The sequence below is a fragment of the Ambystoma mexicanum genome, chromosome 5p (assembly GCF_040938575.1).
Source record: "Ambystoma mexicanum isolate Mex_15411 chromosome 5p, UKY_AmexF1_1, whole genome shotgun sequence".
Classification (NCBI taxonomy): domain Eukaryota; kingdom Metazoa; phylum Chordata; class Amphibia; order Caudata; family Ambystomatidae; genus Ambystoma; species Ambystoma mexicanum.
In genome coordinates this window covers 887,012,298-887,029,115 of record NC_090930.1, presented here as the reverse complement: position 1 = coordinate 887,029,115, position 16,818 = coordinate 887,012,298, and the positions used below count along the sequence as shown (strand labels likewise).

Below are 16,818 nucleotides of genomic sequence, written 5' to 3'. Positions count from 1 at the left end.
CTCCCTTCTTACTGTCAAATTAGAAGAAGAATTGAGCTGCAGCTGGGTGACATAATTTCTGCGCCCCCTTTCTGTATTTCACTCCGGATTACCGACTCAGAAGCCTGCAGTGGTTGAAAAAGGAAGCTTGTTAGGAGCTGGCGGTGTACTAATCTTTAAATGGCAGGAAAAAAAACATACAATATGGTACCTGTTTTTCCTGTCTTGCCTCGCTTGAACCATCAGGAGTGAAACCATTTCCTGTTTGAGTCACAGGAAAACTTCATAGGTAACAGGTTTAGAAACCTATTCTAGGGGAGAATGAGCAGCTTAGAGATCCGTTGAATAACCGAACTCACAGAATATACAACCTTAACACTAGTATCGAAGCCAAGGGTCTGACCTCTCTAGTGAGAGCAAACAACCTCATGTAATCTTGGGGATATTCGGTCCAAAGATTTAAACAAATTACAAAGAAAACTCACAGTGACCTCTCTGCTTTCCCTTCTTACCTTGCTAATTACCTAATCTCGTTCTCACCGGAAAACCCCATACAAGTGGATGTACAAAGCAGTTGTGAGACGCTGCAATCGAGGTTCCGTTTCCCCTTTATCCCCTGACGTCCATCACATGATTGCGTGATTCTCTATGGCCATCTTGGAATGGGAACTGTCATGCTACTTGCTGTAGAAATACCCAGTCCTTTCGGCCATCTTGGAATGGGCTTAGCTGTCAGAGTCGGAAGGCTCAATAATACCAACTGCTTCCTAGGACTTGAATGTCCCGCTACCAAAGCTATATGTCAACTATCTGGTATGCTTACCTCCGCGCGCTCCCTAATATTCAGACTGTACCCGGGTACCTTCTGTTCTAGGTAGGCTGCCAGAGCCGCTCTGGTAGCAGAGGGGCCACCTTTACAGGTTTCCTGACACCTGGCAAGGAAGTATACCAGTTGAAGATTAATATTTGTACCTATTGTATTGTGTCTCAAGGAAGGCCATGCACTTGAGTTTGTGAACGGTTATAATAGTGTACAATGGAAAAGAGAGTCCTTAGGAAGAAAGATGCCCTTGGGATTTTGAAATGAACAGAAAGCTTGAGCAATGGAGCAATTTCCTCAAAATAAGTGACTACATCAAGGTGAGGGGGTAATCCTCTAGGAAACCTGATTATTCTTTTTGAACTTGTTTGCTTTGGTACAAGGAGTCTGGGGAAGGAAGCAATTCCATGGAACTCTGAACATTGTTAATTTGGAAACCTTTTTCGTTGGATCTGAACTTTTGTGTTGAACTTGATCATCTTAGCACTTTGAGAAATCAAGAGACAATACACTTTACACCTTGGAGTTATTTTAGAGTGTGTGGGCCAGAATAGGATTACAGACACAGGACATACTTTTGTTTGGGCATCTTGACACAGGACAAACCCATTAGTTTTGGTTGAGGTAGGGAAATTCCTCTTCAGGTAGGGATAATGGAGCATATTCCAAACCCACATTTGTTTTAATAAAGGTTTGTAGACACAAACATGTCTCCTCTGTGTCCGTGTCTCATTCCTGGCTCCTCACAGAATTTTAAAAGTGTATGAATGTCTCCCCAATCCCCTTGTGGTGGCCCTCGAGTATTTATTCTGAATCAAAGATCTAACTAACACTGCGGGAAGAGCCAGAGATGGGCCACCTTTCAAATCAAGCAGGTGCTTGGCAGATTCTGCAACCCATGCACCTTTCTCTAGAACCCAACAGGGGCAAGCTGCCTTACCCAGTCGGTCAACAGGCCATGAGTCCTCTGGTTGGTGGATGTCATAAGTGAACACCCAATCTACGGCCCAGATAAAGTGACAGAGTATTGCAGCTGTGGGTGAGGGCAAACTCCGCAGACTAGCCTCGGTACCCAGGCCCATCCCCAGAACAGAAGCGTAAAGCTGAGTCAAGGGGAAGATCATAGGGGACAACTGAGCAAAGTACATCCACAGTGGGGAGAACCCAACATTCCAGCCAGGAATTATTCCAAGTCTGCATTGTCCAGGTCCAAATCATGGGTAAGTCTGTAGATGGCTACCATACTTTGGTGCATTTTAGTATACTGCTTTGTTCACTGCCCCTCTCAACACTCTTCCAATCTCCGCCACAGCCAAGAGCACCATACAGGTACCCACCAGCCCTGATTAGGGCCGGCCCCAAGCAAATAATACAGCTGCCATCCAAAGCAGAGGCTTCTGATCTCCTATTTGCATCCTTCTCCAGCATGGGGTCTGGCATGGATTCACATGCTCGTGAATATTCCCAGTCGTCAGGCTGGGAATCCTTGGTAAAGAAAAAATCTGTTTCAGTTTCACTTCTGAACTGTCTTTCTCCTAACAACCAATCACTGGTCTCTGGGTCATACTGCCCCCAGCCAATGACTGCCCTCTACCTAAACCTCTCCTCTGGCAGCCATCTTCAGATTTTTACTACACGTTCGAGTGGTGAGAGTCCTCGTCAGTAGCTCTCAGGTTTTTTACTGCGTTTTGTGCTTTTTCCTAGAGTTTACTCTATTTTTACGGTCAATCTGGTGGAATTTCGTCAAGTTAAGATTCCAGAAGATTCTTCGAGGCCTACTCTGCGTGGACATGGCAGAGGAGAAGGACGACTTGACACCTCTGTTCAGGGTTTGCCCAGGATGCGGCCTACAGAACATCTACTTGGAGGATGGGCATTCCCTGTGCCTCTATTGGCTGCATTCGGACCAAATGCACGTGGAGGATGACTCCAGCACTATCAGCCGCCAGCCATCGCTCGGATTCGGCGTAGAAGATGTCGGATCACCCGTGTAAGCTTCTGGAGAAGCCCCGACGGACCCGTCGGAGAAGGCCAAGGGGGAGCGGGGCCCTGACCCTCCCCCCAAGAAGGCGGCCAAGGTCGTGAAGGCCCAGATTCACCCGGCAAAGCCTTCCATTGAAGGAGTGGTGGCGTCCCTCTTGAAGGCTTGAAGGCTGCGGATGCAGGGTACGACCCCCAAGGAGAGAGTTTCCCTGCCTGCTAGGAGGGATCGTCTTTTCAGCCCATAGAAAAGACACCAGAGAAGACGATGCCAGTCATCTCTCTGAAACCGTCTCCCCTGGTCACAGGAAAGGGGGGGGGGTGGCACGGTAGTCCTGCAGGGCACAGACATCACCTGAGAGGAGGAACTTTCTACCCTCCAGACCATTTTGGAAGAGACGACCCTACACCTCTGCTGCCGTCACTCCCACTTCCGCCACCTCAGCAACCACCACAACCCCCGGCGGACATTTGGGTGGACATTCTCAAAGCTCTACACACTTTGTGCTTGGAGATCCAGACGAGGATGCCCCTTACGCCGGCGGGAACTGGGCCATCAGGCAAACCCCCAGTCAAGAAGAGGAGAGTTCACCCTCCACCTCCTTGTCACACTTCGCCTCCCTTACCTCCGCCGAGGGAAGAGAACGACCTGGAGACAATGGGCACGTACGACGACGGTGGGTTAGAAGACCTCCCATCTCTGGTGTCCAGGGACTCACCGCCCGACGAAATAGGCTCGTTCCACGCCATGATCACCAGGGCCTCGGAACTGTTTCAACCAGTCCCCGAGGAGAAGAAGAAAGAAGGTTTCCTGTACCAACGCCATGAGGCTAAGAGGAAGACTGTGCTTTCAATTCTGCTCTTGGATGACATTTGGGACGAAGGACTCTCCCTGATGAAGAATCCGTCCTCGGCCCGGGCGAAGAGGGACCGATACGAGAAAAAGTACAGGGTGCCGGACTCTGCACCCAAGTGTTTGAGATCCCAACCTTCCCTGGATTCGGTGGTCTCTGCGGCGGCTAGGAAGAGGTTTTCTGGCTCTTCGTCCCCCCGGACAACAAAGGGAAGAAGTTGGACGCCATGGGACAACAAGTCATCACGTCGGCAGCAACGACCATCAAGGCTGCCAAAGCCCTCGCCATTGTGGCGGGTTACGACAGGGTTCTCTGGTTCAAGGTCGCTCCCCTCCTGGACTTCCTTCCCGACGACAAGAGGGCGGAAGCATTGGAGATCCTGCAGGAGGGAGAAGTGGCTTCGGATCATGCCATTACCGTGGCCACGGACATTGCCGACACAGGGTTTCGCCTAAAGGGCAACAGCGTTTGTCTTTGTCGGCGTGGATGGTTAAGGGCCACAAATTTTCACCAGGATGTTCAGTCGAGGGTATTGGACATGCCCTTCGGGGACAACTTGTTTGGAAAGACTGTGGACGAGTCCCTTCAGGCCATAAAGGCGGACACGGAGACTTCCGGAGGTAAATCCCAAGGCTCCTCCAAAGGCTCCGGTGGAAGCTCTTCGTCCTACCGTCAACCGTCCCGCTCTTCAGCCCAGGAGGCCACAGGGGCCGCAACAAGTCACAAGTCTGGAGGAGGTCGCCGTCGTCGCCAAGGTCCCCAAGGCGGCACCTCCATGGCAAAGCAAGATTGAACCAGCCGTGACGTCGGGGCCCCCACCTGCGCACCCCAGTGGGAGTCCGGCTGGCGAACTTCTCGACCGTTGGGTGCTGGATGCTCTCGCCCACGAACCCGCAGAGTTCCAACAGAAGTGTCTTCGTATACCACCATTGGCCAGGCAGGAAAACCACGTCCCTCTGCTTTTGCTGGAGGTGCAGGCCATGCAGAAGAAGGGCGCGATAGAGCTCGTCCCAAAGAGGCTCCGGGGCTCCTGAGTGTACTCTCGTTACTTCCTTGTCAATAAGATGGGCGGTTGGAGGCCCATCCTAGACCTCTGCCGTCTGAACAAGTACATCAGATCTCAGAAGTTTCGGATGGTCACGCTCCATGTGCTAGGACAACTGGAAGAAGGGGATTTTCTGTCGTCGCTGGACTTGGAGGATGCCTATTTTCACATCCCCATTCACAAGGGACACCGCAAGTTTCTGCGCTTTGTGTTTCAAGGGCAACATTACCAGTTCAAGGCCCTTCCCTTCGTTTTGAAGTCGGTGCCAAAGGGTCTTCACCAAACGTCTAGTGCCGGCAGCGGCGCGGCTGCGTCTACGAGGGATCCACGTAGACCCCTACCTGGACAACCGGCTCATCCGAGCGAAATCGAGGGACATCGCAGTCGAACACACAGCAAAAACCGTCCAACTACTGACGGAGCTTGGTTTCTCGGGGAACTATGCGAAGTCCTGCTTGGTGCCATCGCAAGACACGCTGTTTCTGGGGTCCCGACTCAACACAGTGTCGTGCCTGGCGTCTCCGTCGGAGGAGAGGATAGCGGCCATCGTGGGCAAGGTACAACGGCTGTTGACGCTGAAGATCGCAAGGGTGAGGTCTGTTAAGTCCCTTCTTGGCATGATGTCGTCATGCATATACCTCATTTAGCTGTGCAGGCTGCGGATGCGTCCACTGCAAGAGGTCCTCGATGCCCGTTGAATTCAAGTATCGGGAAGCTTCGAGGACAAGATCACTCTCGACGAGAGTTTCCGTCGAGTGATACGGTGGTGAGGAGTCCGCGCGCATCTGTCTGCGGGCGCGGATTTCCAGACCCCACCTCATAAAGAGACTGTCACGACAGACGCCTCCCTGGAAAGATGGGGAGCGCACACCAGAAGTCTCCACGCAAGAGGCTTGTGGCTGCTGCGGGAGAAGTCGTTGCACATCAACGTACTGTAGCTGCGGGCAGTGTTTTGGGCACTCAAGTCTCCTTCCGTCCCTCAAGGACAAGGTGGTACGGGTCTTCACGGACAACACCACCTCAATGTTCTACATCCAGAAGCAGGGAGGCACCAGATCCCCTGCGCTCTCCAGGGAGGCGCAGGATTTATGGCACTGGGCCGTTGCCCAGGGGATGTTTCTCATCCCGTTTCATCTGGCAGGAGTGAAGATCGCCGCTGCCGACTCTCTCAGCAGGGAGCTACACACTTGCCATGAGGGGGAGCTTCGGCAGGACCAGGTGGATCTTTTGTTTCGATGATGGGGCAATCCCAAGATCTATCTGTTTGCGACGGTGACTAACACCAAGTGCCGGAGGTTCGCAAGCAGGTTTCCCCACCCAGGGAGCATGGGGGACGCATTCGTTCCCCTGAAATATCCTGTTTCCGTATGCGTTCCCTCCGTTGCCGTTGCTTCTTCGACTAGTCAATCAACTCAGACAGTCACGGTGCAGGATAATCCTCGTCGTGGCCAAGACAGATATGGTACCCGGACCTTCAGGACTTGTCAGCGTCCCCTCCAGTCAAGCTTCCGGTGGCCGCAGATATTCTCGCCAGAGAATGAGGCACGATTCTGTACCACGACCCAGCGTCATTGAACTTGCAGGCCTGGCTCCTGCAGCACTAGAGTTTGGTTAATATGATCTCCCGGCCGACTGCAAGGAGGTGCTCGCCAAGGCCAGGGCTGCGTCTACCCTGAAATGCTACGGACATAAGTGGAAGAGATTCACTGTCTGGTGCCGTGCACAGAAGATGGACCCTTTACGAGTTACGGCTCCACAGGTGCTGCCGTACTTGCTGTCGCTGGCCAAAGTGGGACTAACTCATGCTTCCATCAAAGTTCATCTGGCGGCGATATCCTGCTACACCAGAGCTCCGGGACGGTCGGCGTTATGGTCGCAACGTCTAGTCAAGGAGTACGTCAAAGGACTATTCCGTTCGTTCTCGCCGGTGAAGGCTCCGGCCCCGACGTGGGAACTCAATGTGGTTCTGACTAGGCTCATGGGTCCTCCATTCGAGCCTATGCATTCGGCACTGCTGGAGTTTTTGTGGAACACAGCGTTCCTCATGGCCATCACCTCTGCACGACGAGTGAGAGAGTTTCAGGCCCTATCCTGTAAGCCACCTTACTTGACTTTTCACAACATTGGGTGGTGCTGAGGACGCACCCCTCCAAGGTGCCGTTGGACTTCCATCTCAATGAGCCCTTGGTGTTACCTGTGTTTTTTCTGACGCCTTCGATGCTGGCTGAAAGGACTTTGCACTCGCTGGATGTGGCTAGAGCGCTGAAGTTCTATGTGGACCGTATGAAAAGTTTCTGAAGACGTCACTACTTTTTGTGAACTTTGGCCCTGTGAATCATGGGAAGGCCCTCTCCAAGGCTTCCATTTCCAGGTGGCTCTCCGGCTGCATCACCCATTGTCATCGGTTGGCAAACCGACCGTTGCCTGGCCGTCCGAGATCCCATTCGACCAGAGTGATTGCTGCTACTACGTTGTGACTGTCTGGTGTGCCCCTGCTGGACATCAGCAGGGCTGCTACGTGGAGGTTGATGCACACCTTCACGAGATTCTACTGCGTCAACCGGGATTCCAGGGAGGAGTCCAGAGTCGGCCAAGCAGTGCTGCGCAACCTGTTCACTTGAAGGTGAGCCTGGTGAGGAGGTAAGAGATGCTTAATGTTGAGATGTTTAATGTTGAGCCTTGCCACCTCCTGTGGTTGTGCTTGTGTGTACTGCTATGTATTATTTATTCATGAGCATGTGAATCCATGCCAGACCCCATGCTGGAGAAGGAACAAGTTACTTACCTGTAACTGTTGTTCTCCAGCATGGGTCTTGCATGGATTCACATGCGAACCCTCTCACCTACCACTCTCGGCTCTTCTCTTGGTCCTACTGCCACTTTATGTGCTACCAAATCTGAAGATGGCTGCAAGAGGAGGGGCTTAGGTAGAGGGCAGTCATTGGCTGGGGGCAGTATGACCCAGAGACCAGTGATTGGTTTTTACGAGGTGAAACTGAAAATGATTTTTTCTTTACCGGAGAATATTCATGAGCATGTGAATCCATGCCAGACCCATGCTGGAGAACAACAGTTACAGGTAAGTAACTTGTTCCTTATCCATTTAGCAAAAAGGCTTCTTTTTCTATATTCACCTATGGTAACACATGTAGCTCCAGCTGAGAGTTAGTGTCATCGTGGAAGGCGCAGGCAGCAACCGGATCAACATTAGAAGGTCACATGACCGTTATTTCCTGTGTCCCCTAGTCAGGTCGCCTACACCATTCGGTGCACAATCATTTAACATAATGCTTACCATGTCTCCACTGGAGAGGTGCGCAGAGCGCTTTGCTTTAGGCCCGCAAATGCCCATGGCCTGGTAGAGCCAGCTAGTGACGCATCCTGCACGTTGGTATACCGTCATTTGAGAGATTTTGTATGTGGCGTTTCACAAATGGTTTTGACCTATTTGCATGTCCAAAGTCTCTCAAATCAAATCTGTGTTTTTCAGCATGGGTTCTTCCTTTGTTTAACTTCACTTAAAGGAAAAATCGATCTAAATTATCTTTCAGTCTCTGTGATGTGGAATTTCTTAGAGGGTTTTAGAGGAAAATCCCTCCTTTTGAGCTCATGATGTGGTATGGATACTTGATGTAACCTTTTGAGTAATGCAAGGAAGCGCTGAAATATGTGTTAATGGAATGCACTTTTCTAGTAGACCTCGTATGAAATGGCAAGATGTGACCCCGGAAGGTAGTTAAAGATGTACTTTATTAGTTAACAGAGAGCAAGTGGTTTGTAAGTAATTGCGAAGTCGTATGATACGAGCCCCACTGGCCGTGGCTCTCTGCATACGCTCAACTCCAACTGACTTCTCACCTTCTATTTACATTCCAACGCCGCCGCGCAGTCAGTGCGTGTCGGCTCTCTTGGAATGCAGTGTGGAGCCAAATACTACACATTTCTTGGAGGGTTTTAGAGGAAAATCCCTCCTTTTGGGCTCCTAATGTAGTATGAATACTTGATGTAACCTTTTAAGTAAAGCAAGGCGCCCTTTAATCCCATGCAAGGAAGCGCTGAAATATGTGTTAAAGGAATGCACTTTAATAGCATACCTCATATGAAATGGCAATTTAGTGCAGCCAATGAGTTGTCCTTAAAGACCACTTATCCTGGATTCTTGCCACTGGTGTTGAGACGTTCCTATCACTTTGCTAGTTTTATTCTGTAATGCTCCCTCTACAGCTAAGCAGTCTACATACATGCACATGCATCTTGGCCTGTATCTAAACACACAATTGCCAGAGGAATTGTATCTTGTATGAGTTTTTTCTTTAATTCTCGAGCGAACAGCGTGTTGTAGAGCTCATTCCATGTCAAGTACAATTAAGCTGCAACAGTTGCTTCTCTATCAAGTTTTCTTATTCGAAAGACCTGCAAAGTGGCTTTCACATTCTTCATTAGTAACCCAATGACAATTGAACGAAATGGAAAACTGGACTAAAAAAACCTACTTATTATTTATATGAAAAATGTTACTGCAGTCTCTTTCAGTAATGGATTCATGTTTTTTTTATTCAGGCCCACATCGCGGAGCAATGATCCAGTGAACTTCAGCAAGTTGTTGAGCAATGGATATGGCGACGATTGGATCCAACAGCGCAATGACCGGGATAAAAAGACTCTGCAGAAGTCTAAAAATACCGAGAAGTCTAAAGGTAAAAGGAAAAATTAAGTTAAATGTGTCCTTGGTTGTGGAAACTAAACATGATAAAGGCTGATCTATTTGAAGTCGACAATGTATATTCCTCATCACCATCCGCACACCGTGGACACACCATTCATTTGTCCCCTCATCAACAGTTTCACTCCAGAATGAAACACAAGCTGGTCATTACTTGCACTAAACAACAATGTTTAGTTTAAGGGATTTCAAGATTATCTTTGAATAATCCCATAATTAACTGAAAGTGCCAATTGTCATGGGCAAGTACTATCGCCCATGAAAATTTAACATTATGCTGCAGGGGTAGAAATTTGAAGTTGAAAGTTGCTAGCTAGGTTTTAACATGTACTCACCCCCCTCACCCCCCCAAACCCTCCAGCCTCCCTTCTCAGGTTCCACATCCCCAGCACATAACTTACTGCAAGCCAAAACTCTTACGTCCTGTCCCCTTTCCTCCATACTGTATGGGCGTCCCTCGCAAGGGACGGGAGATAGAACCTTTTTTACCAGACACATCTTTTTCCCCTTTAAATTTAGAGGCGCGCAGGGCCATGGCCCTGGGAGCATGCGCTCGCCTGACTCTTCCCACTGGCGACACTTCTCATTCCCTTTTTCCGCGTCGACGGGAACGGGCCAAATTCACCAGTGCTCCTGGGTTTGGCTTCGGCCATGTAATACCACGTGCTCTTCCCCGGATATTCTTCTCTTTGTCTTTTTTTCTTTTCAATCAGATACTTGGTCCTCTGATACCACGCTCCTACCCAGCGCATGTTGACTTCAGAGGGCTTCAGCAGGTGTCCAGCCTGCGAGGGGATCTTCCCTACGTCCGATCCCCATGCCCTTTGCCTCTGCTGCCTTGGTCCCGATCACAGCTGGGAAGGTTGTCCGTGTGCGATGCACTGACTCTACGTGCACTGAAGAACAGGCTAGCTAGATGGAGGGAGCTCTTCCAGATGTCGCCTCTGGAGGACATAAAGGACTTTGGCAAATATTACTCGAGGCCAAAGGCAAGGCCTCTATTTACCATTGCACCCCGTAAGGGTGACTCCTTCCCAAAGGACTTTGTCAAACATTACTTCAGACTTAATCTCATAAACTTGCTGAAAGCTAGGGATACATAAGCCCTTATAAGCGGATACTGCCTGGCAGTATATACTGCACCAGCAACTATTTTATAGCCACCAGCCACTTAATGTATGTTACCTATATGTATCTTTTACGTCATATCTTTATGTACCTTTCCCATCATCACGGTCTGTATATATATCGTGTCTCTCTTACTGTGTAACCATGTAACTGAAGCTGCATTATATCTTCATCATCCACTTTTTGGCTCTGTATCTGTATATTGTACCTATGTATTCCTTGACGTATCTTTCCTGTACCCAGGGCTGGACTGGGAACTAAAAGAGGCCCTGGAAATAATTACTGGGGACCAAAAGAGGCCCTGGAAATAAAGTTCAAAGTGGCCCCATATGAGACATTTTCAGCAAGCCCAATGCTTTTCCTATGGGAACATTTGGAAATACCACAGAAAAGAGGCCCAGGGTGCAGAGGCCCACCGGGGAATCTCCAGAGTTCCCTATAGGCCAGTCCACCCCTACCTGTACCTGCTTTATTCCTATGTATATCCTGTAATATGTCTACTTAAGCTTTGCACATTGTTGTAACTGCTGCGCCCTGATACCTCAGGGTCTGATGAGCATTATAAATGATTAAACAAACAAACAAACAAAGAAGCGCCCGTCTGGGAGGAACCCCTTGGGTTCTAGCACCAGCACACGTACCAAGGCTAGTCCAGCTACCGGCCTCATGGCTGAGGGGTCTCCGGATCCTTCCGGTTTCAGTGCTGAGGGACCGCAAGGTTCTTTTACGGGGGTTACTCATGAGGGGCAATGCCCTAGTACCGGCATCATGTCCAAGGGGGTGCCTTCAAGCAGCATTACCAGCAGCTCTTCCGAGGGCAATATGCCTTCCAGGCCCCGGCCTGAGGTACGGGATGGGCCTTATGTTCCAACACCAAGCGGCTTGGACGAGGTAGGGTCCAGTGAGCCAGGCACCACGACTTTGGCATGTGGCACACAGCTCGACAAAATGGCCGCCGTGCCAGACAAGATGGTCGCTCGTCCGATGCCTCCTCTAGGAGAGCGGCTGGAGGAACGAGTCACAAGGTGGAACTGGTATTAATCAGGTATGTGGCCTACAGTTTATCCATCAGCAGCGCTGGGCAGGTTTCCCCTGCACCCCAGGCAGAGTGTGCCTTGGCCCCAGCAGCCGTCGGCCACTCCATCAATCTCACCTGCCACCTCTACAGCCTCCGAAGACAGGTCCTTCGAAAGGTTCCTAGCACTTATGCGAACTCCCCAGATGGGGGCCATCCTTCGGAATGCTATCAGGGACATGCTCCCTCCGGTCACCCCACCGTCAGCCATAGTCATTCCTCAGTAGTTTAGGTGCATTACCCTGATTTACCGAGCGATGGTTCTCACACTGTAGAATTGGGGAGGTGGTTACTGTAGTGTGGCATTGCTTTAGATTGGGGATTGTCTGAGCTGCATGAGGTGTGTGGTGGCACCATGGTTGTGGTGAATTGTGGCATTGTTGAGTCGTAGATGAAACCGCATGTTTGCAAACATCACCCTTTCCTGGCACCTTACTCACAGGACTAGACAACACATACAAGCATTGTAAATCCTGGCTCCAGATCCTGTGAGATGTCTATACCTAGACAGACCCAGATGTGGGGTTCATGCATGCTTAGATTAAATGCTTCTGTCTGAACATGGATTTATCACACTCGCATGCTGCCTCGACTAAGGGCTTGTTGATGCAGCTGCCCTTTGTATGTAAATATGTGCTATGTACAGTGCTTTGGCAAACGTGCTATTTAAATAACTAATCATTATCAGATGCCGGGGCCATGGAAAAGGAATGTTATCTCAGATTCAGCAGGTTTGATAAGTATCACTGTACCCGTGTCACTAGCCCACTCCTCGTCCTGATTCTGTGTTGAAGTCCGACGGTTCTTCTGAAGAGCTGTCAGCTTTCCTTTCTCTCCAGGCGCTGTTGGTTTTCTTCTCGACAGTCTTGCCCTTCTGTTTGAAGAGATAAGGTCAGGCTCCCCGGGAGGCCACTTTGCCTGTGATGCTAACTGCCCAGCAGCGGGGACTCAGGGGAGCCCACCCCAGACCAGGGAAAAGCCTTGCTGAAAAACCCTGGTAGTTCTTGTAGGCTGGGATCGTCGAGTTTGCAGAGTAAAGTGTTCCAATTTTCCTTGTAAGCGGACGTCCGGTGCCAGCATGCAATTTGATGGAAATCCTCTCACATACAAGCATGAGACTGCTGGCAGTGGAGACAATTTATGGAGGAATGTATCGTAAGGCAGCAAGAACCCACCGTCTCAAGAACAAAGGAAACGGTGAACAGGTGTGAGGCAACGGAACGCTGTGAGGAGAGCAGCGTGGAAGAGCTATGAGACGCAGCTCGAGAAGCAGAAGGAAAGAAAGCAAAGGAAGAATAGCCGCTAGGAAGCAGCGTACACACAAAAACAAATACGAAACCGCCTGAGAACAGAGAGGAAGGCAACAGGGGAGCGAGGAAAAGGGCAAAAACAGGGTGATCACGAAGCAAGTGTTGATTCACAACCATATGGCAGCAATGAAAGTTGTAACGCGCTAGGCTTCTCACCTGTTTACTAATTGTAGTCAGTTGGGTTGAAAGAGTAGATCGGTGAAAGCGTTCCGAGCGATTGGAGGAGTCTAGTCCTACTTCCATATCGTTTACCGGCCTCCTAGCTTCCAGGGCCGGTTTATGACAGTATGACCCCCTTCTCAGCTGTCTCCCTCCTGGCTTTCCAGGGTGTAGTCGATGAAACCTTTGTAGGAGTTGAGACGCAGACAGGTTTCGAATAGGTTCCCACGATGCCTTTGATCTCGGCAGCCTTTCCATAACAGCAGATATTGTAGGACTCCTCTCTTGTATCTAGAATCCAGAAATCTCAACACCTCGTATTCTTCTGATAACGTTGTTGGTTTACAGCTTAGTCTCTTCGCCTTTCTTAGGTGGGGGTCTGGCACATATGCTTTCAGTAAGGAAGTGTGAAACACTGGATGGATCCTTCGTAGTTTAGGTGGGAGAGACAGATGAAAGGCAACAGGATTTATCTTGGCCCAGACACAAAAGCGTCCAATGTACCTGGGTGAGAATTTGCCAGGATGTACCCATCTGGGTAAATACTTAGTAGACAACCATACCTTGATCCCTACTTCCAAAGGAGGGTTGGTTTTCCGCTTTCGGTCTGCCCTTTTCTTGCAGTCTTTCTGTGACTTTTCGAGGTTGGATCTGGTTTCCTTGTGTATCTTCTGCATTGTGTCAAGTAGATGGTTAACTGAAGGTATGTTTGGAGACACTTGGCCGAAGAGCGGGATGTGTTTGGGATCGAACCCATAGGTGCAAAAGAAAGGACTAATTCCGATTGAAGTATGTCTGGTGTTATTGTAAGAGAATTCTGCCATGGGTAGGAGTTGATGCCAATCTGTCTGTCTGTGGTTACAGAAGCACCTAAGGTACTGCTCCAAAGTTACGCAGAGACGTTCTGTTTGTCCATTACTTTCCGGGTGAAACCCGGATGAAAGGGATCTCTTCTTTTTTTTTTTCTTTTGAAACTTTTATTTTTGTTGGCAGAGGCATACAGCGTACACAGACATCAGAGCAACCAATACTTTCAATATATAAAGAGATGAACACAATAGTATACACAATGAATAGCACATCAGTAGGTGGGGAATAAGACATCATGGAGCATCCAACATTTCAGCACTCAATGGAGAGGTCTGGGAGGAATTGACAACAGTAGAGTGCTCGTCCAATCTATTCAGGTAACTGTTAAAAGCGGACCATATAATTCGAGGGCGAGAGTGCGCAGGAATTGTATTAAGGAACTCTTCTTCGCAGTTACGGGACCAAGTGAGTAAGTTTAACCATTTCTGGAATGAGGGGGGGGGAAGCACTTCCAATTTTGTAAAATACATTTTTTAGCAATTATACAGCTCACATTCAGGAATTTAGCCATGTTTTTAGCCCCCTCTGACTCCAAACAGAACTCCCATCGGGCCGGGTTCAAGAACAGCGTCAGTGATTTCAGATAGTGTTTCTAGGACCTTTTCCCAGAATGCGGCCAGCCTGGGACAATCCCAGAACATGTGTAAGTGATCTGCACCCTCCCTGCAACAACGAGGACAGAGCCATGGGCCAGATCGTGCAAAGTCAGAGATCCTGCGCGGAGTGTAATACAGCCTGTTCAACAGTTTGTATTGTATGGCGCGATAATGAAAATTTAGGGAGACTCTGTTAGTGTGAGAGCACATCTTTACCCATAGATGGTCAGTGAGTTCCAGTTCCAGCTCAGTCGCCCAGTTGTCCCGGGCCCTGGAGGGTTGGGGTGGAGCAGCAGCCTGCAGGAGTTTGTAAAGTGAAGACACAACACCGCGGGCACCGCCCAAATTGGCGATATATGCAATCCCAGGGTGAAAGGGATCTCTTTACTCCCAATGACCTACAAAGGGCCGTCCAGAACTTGGATGTGAATTGCGAGCCTCTGTCGGAGACTATAGTGTGTGGAAGACCATGCAACCTAACCGCATCTCTTAGAAAAGTCTCAGCAGTGGCACAGGCTGTTGATATTCCTTTTAGTGGTGAAAAATGAGCTAACTTGCTGAAGGAATCCACTGTGACCATTATAGCAGAGTATCCTTGTGAAACCGGTAGATTCACTACAAATCAGTTGAGATGTGTTGCCATTGGCCTACAGGAGGAGGCTCTTGTTGAAGCAAACCCAATAGTTTGCAATAAGAGTACTTATTCTGGGCAAAAATGGGGCATGTGGCAACATACTCCTTTACGTCCTTTGTTATGGTAGCCCACCAGAAGTGGCGAGACCTCAGCTCTAAAGTAGCTGCTTGACCTTTATGTCCAGCCAAAGGGACGTTGTGGCACCAGGACATGGCTTGGTCTTGTAACGCTCGCGTCGGTACAAACAACCCATCTCTGAAGAGAAGGTCCCCTTTCGAATGGATTGTGTCTTCCAACGTATTCCACATATTTGACATGTAATGTCCACAGCTGTGCACTTCGGAAACGTTTTCAGCAGAGGGAGTCCTGCGTTGATGATGTCGAGTCGATGTCCCTCTAAGGCCTCCGTCGAAGGCGACGTCACAGGATGTTATAAATAGGACACACGGCACCTGTAGCCTCAGTTCTGTTTTTTCCGCAAATGTGTTCATTTCGTGAGACTCAGCACGCCTCGTGTGTTCATCGTTACGATGTCTTTCTCTTCGACCCCTCCGACTCTGCGGTCTGGCTTCAAGACCTGCCAGGACTGCAAGTCGAAAATGTTGCTCACCGACCCCCACCGCATTTGTTTGTGGTGCCTCGGCGAGTCTGACGACACCGACGACTGCTCGAAATGCCAGTCTCTGACTGCCAAGGCCTTGCGGGAGCAGAAGGGGAAGCTCCAGATGGGTAGGGGCTCGAACCCTGTTAAGTCCCGAACATCCAAGTCCAAGGGGGTTTCCACTGATGACTCGAGGGGCGACTGTACGCGTCGGAACGAGTCGCAGGGTTCTCGGTCCCGGAGTGGTTCCCGTCATTCTTCTTCCTCCTCCCGGCACTCTAGGAAGCGCCGTCACCGGTCGCCTTCCCCGTTCTCCTTGGAGGATGGTGCCTCGAAAAAGGTTACGTGCCCGACAAAGTCCGGAGGAATGGGCGGCGTTTAAAGTATCAATGTTAACGATTTTTAAATCGCAGGGCACGGGTCCGGTTGTGCCTTCTAACGAAGCCAGCCAGGATCGGTCTCGTACCATGGCTCGCACGCCTCTGGGTTTTGGGTCCACAACGCGACTCGCATCGGGAGCCTTCGAGGTCCCGTACGGACAAGGATTCGAAAAGTCACATGAGACTTGTCTCTAAGTCTCGGTCCTCGTCCCCAGCGAGATAGCAGCTACCTATTGAGGGCTCGGTGCCGGTGTCAACTTGGTCGGTGCTGTGTCCGTCCGACTCGGATGTCGAAGCTTTACCATCGTAACAGCCCATGGCGCCGTCGGCACCTGTGTCAACGTCGCCGCCGAAACCTTTGGCGCTCACGACGTCGAGGTTGTTGACACTCTCAGCATCGAAGCTATCGGTGCCTTTGGGAATTTCTTCTCGAAATTTGCCTTGGGAGTACCCGGATCTCGTGGATCCTCCAAGGAAGTCTGTGCTGCCAGTTTTGGCCTCCAGGCTCTCTTCTGTCGCCATTCCTGGGTTTCAACTCCCTCTGGATGACATTTATGAAGAGGAAGAAAGGTCTGAGGTTGAGGACCCTGGTGACCTTGATGAGGCTCCACTTTTCTCTAGAGGCAGTCAGTTGGAGGAGTTGCGGCAGACCCTTCATGAAGCC

At 50.0% G+C, this 16,818-nt stretch overlaps 1 protein-coding gene across 5 annotated transcripts in view; it reads left to right on the top strand.

Annotated features, from left to right (window-relative positions):
* C5PH7orf57 (chromosome 5p C7orf57 homolog) overlaps window positions 1-16,818 on the top strand; it is a 709,483-nt gene that overhangs the window by 571,577 nt on the left and 121,088 nt on the right. For all 5 annotated transcript variants that reach the window (XM_069613329.1, XM_069613326.1, XM_069613325.1 and 2 more), the window contains one exon: window positions 9,239-9,375. In XM_069613329.1, coding sequence (XP_069469430.1) covers window positions 9,239-9,375 — 137 coding nt within the window. The remainder of the gene's footprint in view (window positions 1-9,238; window positions 9,376-16,818) is intronic.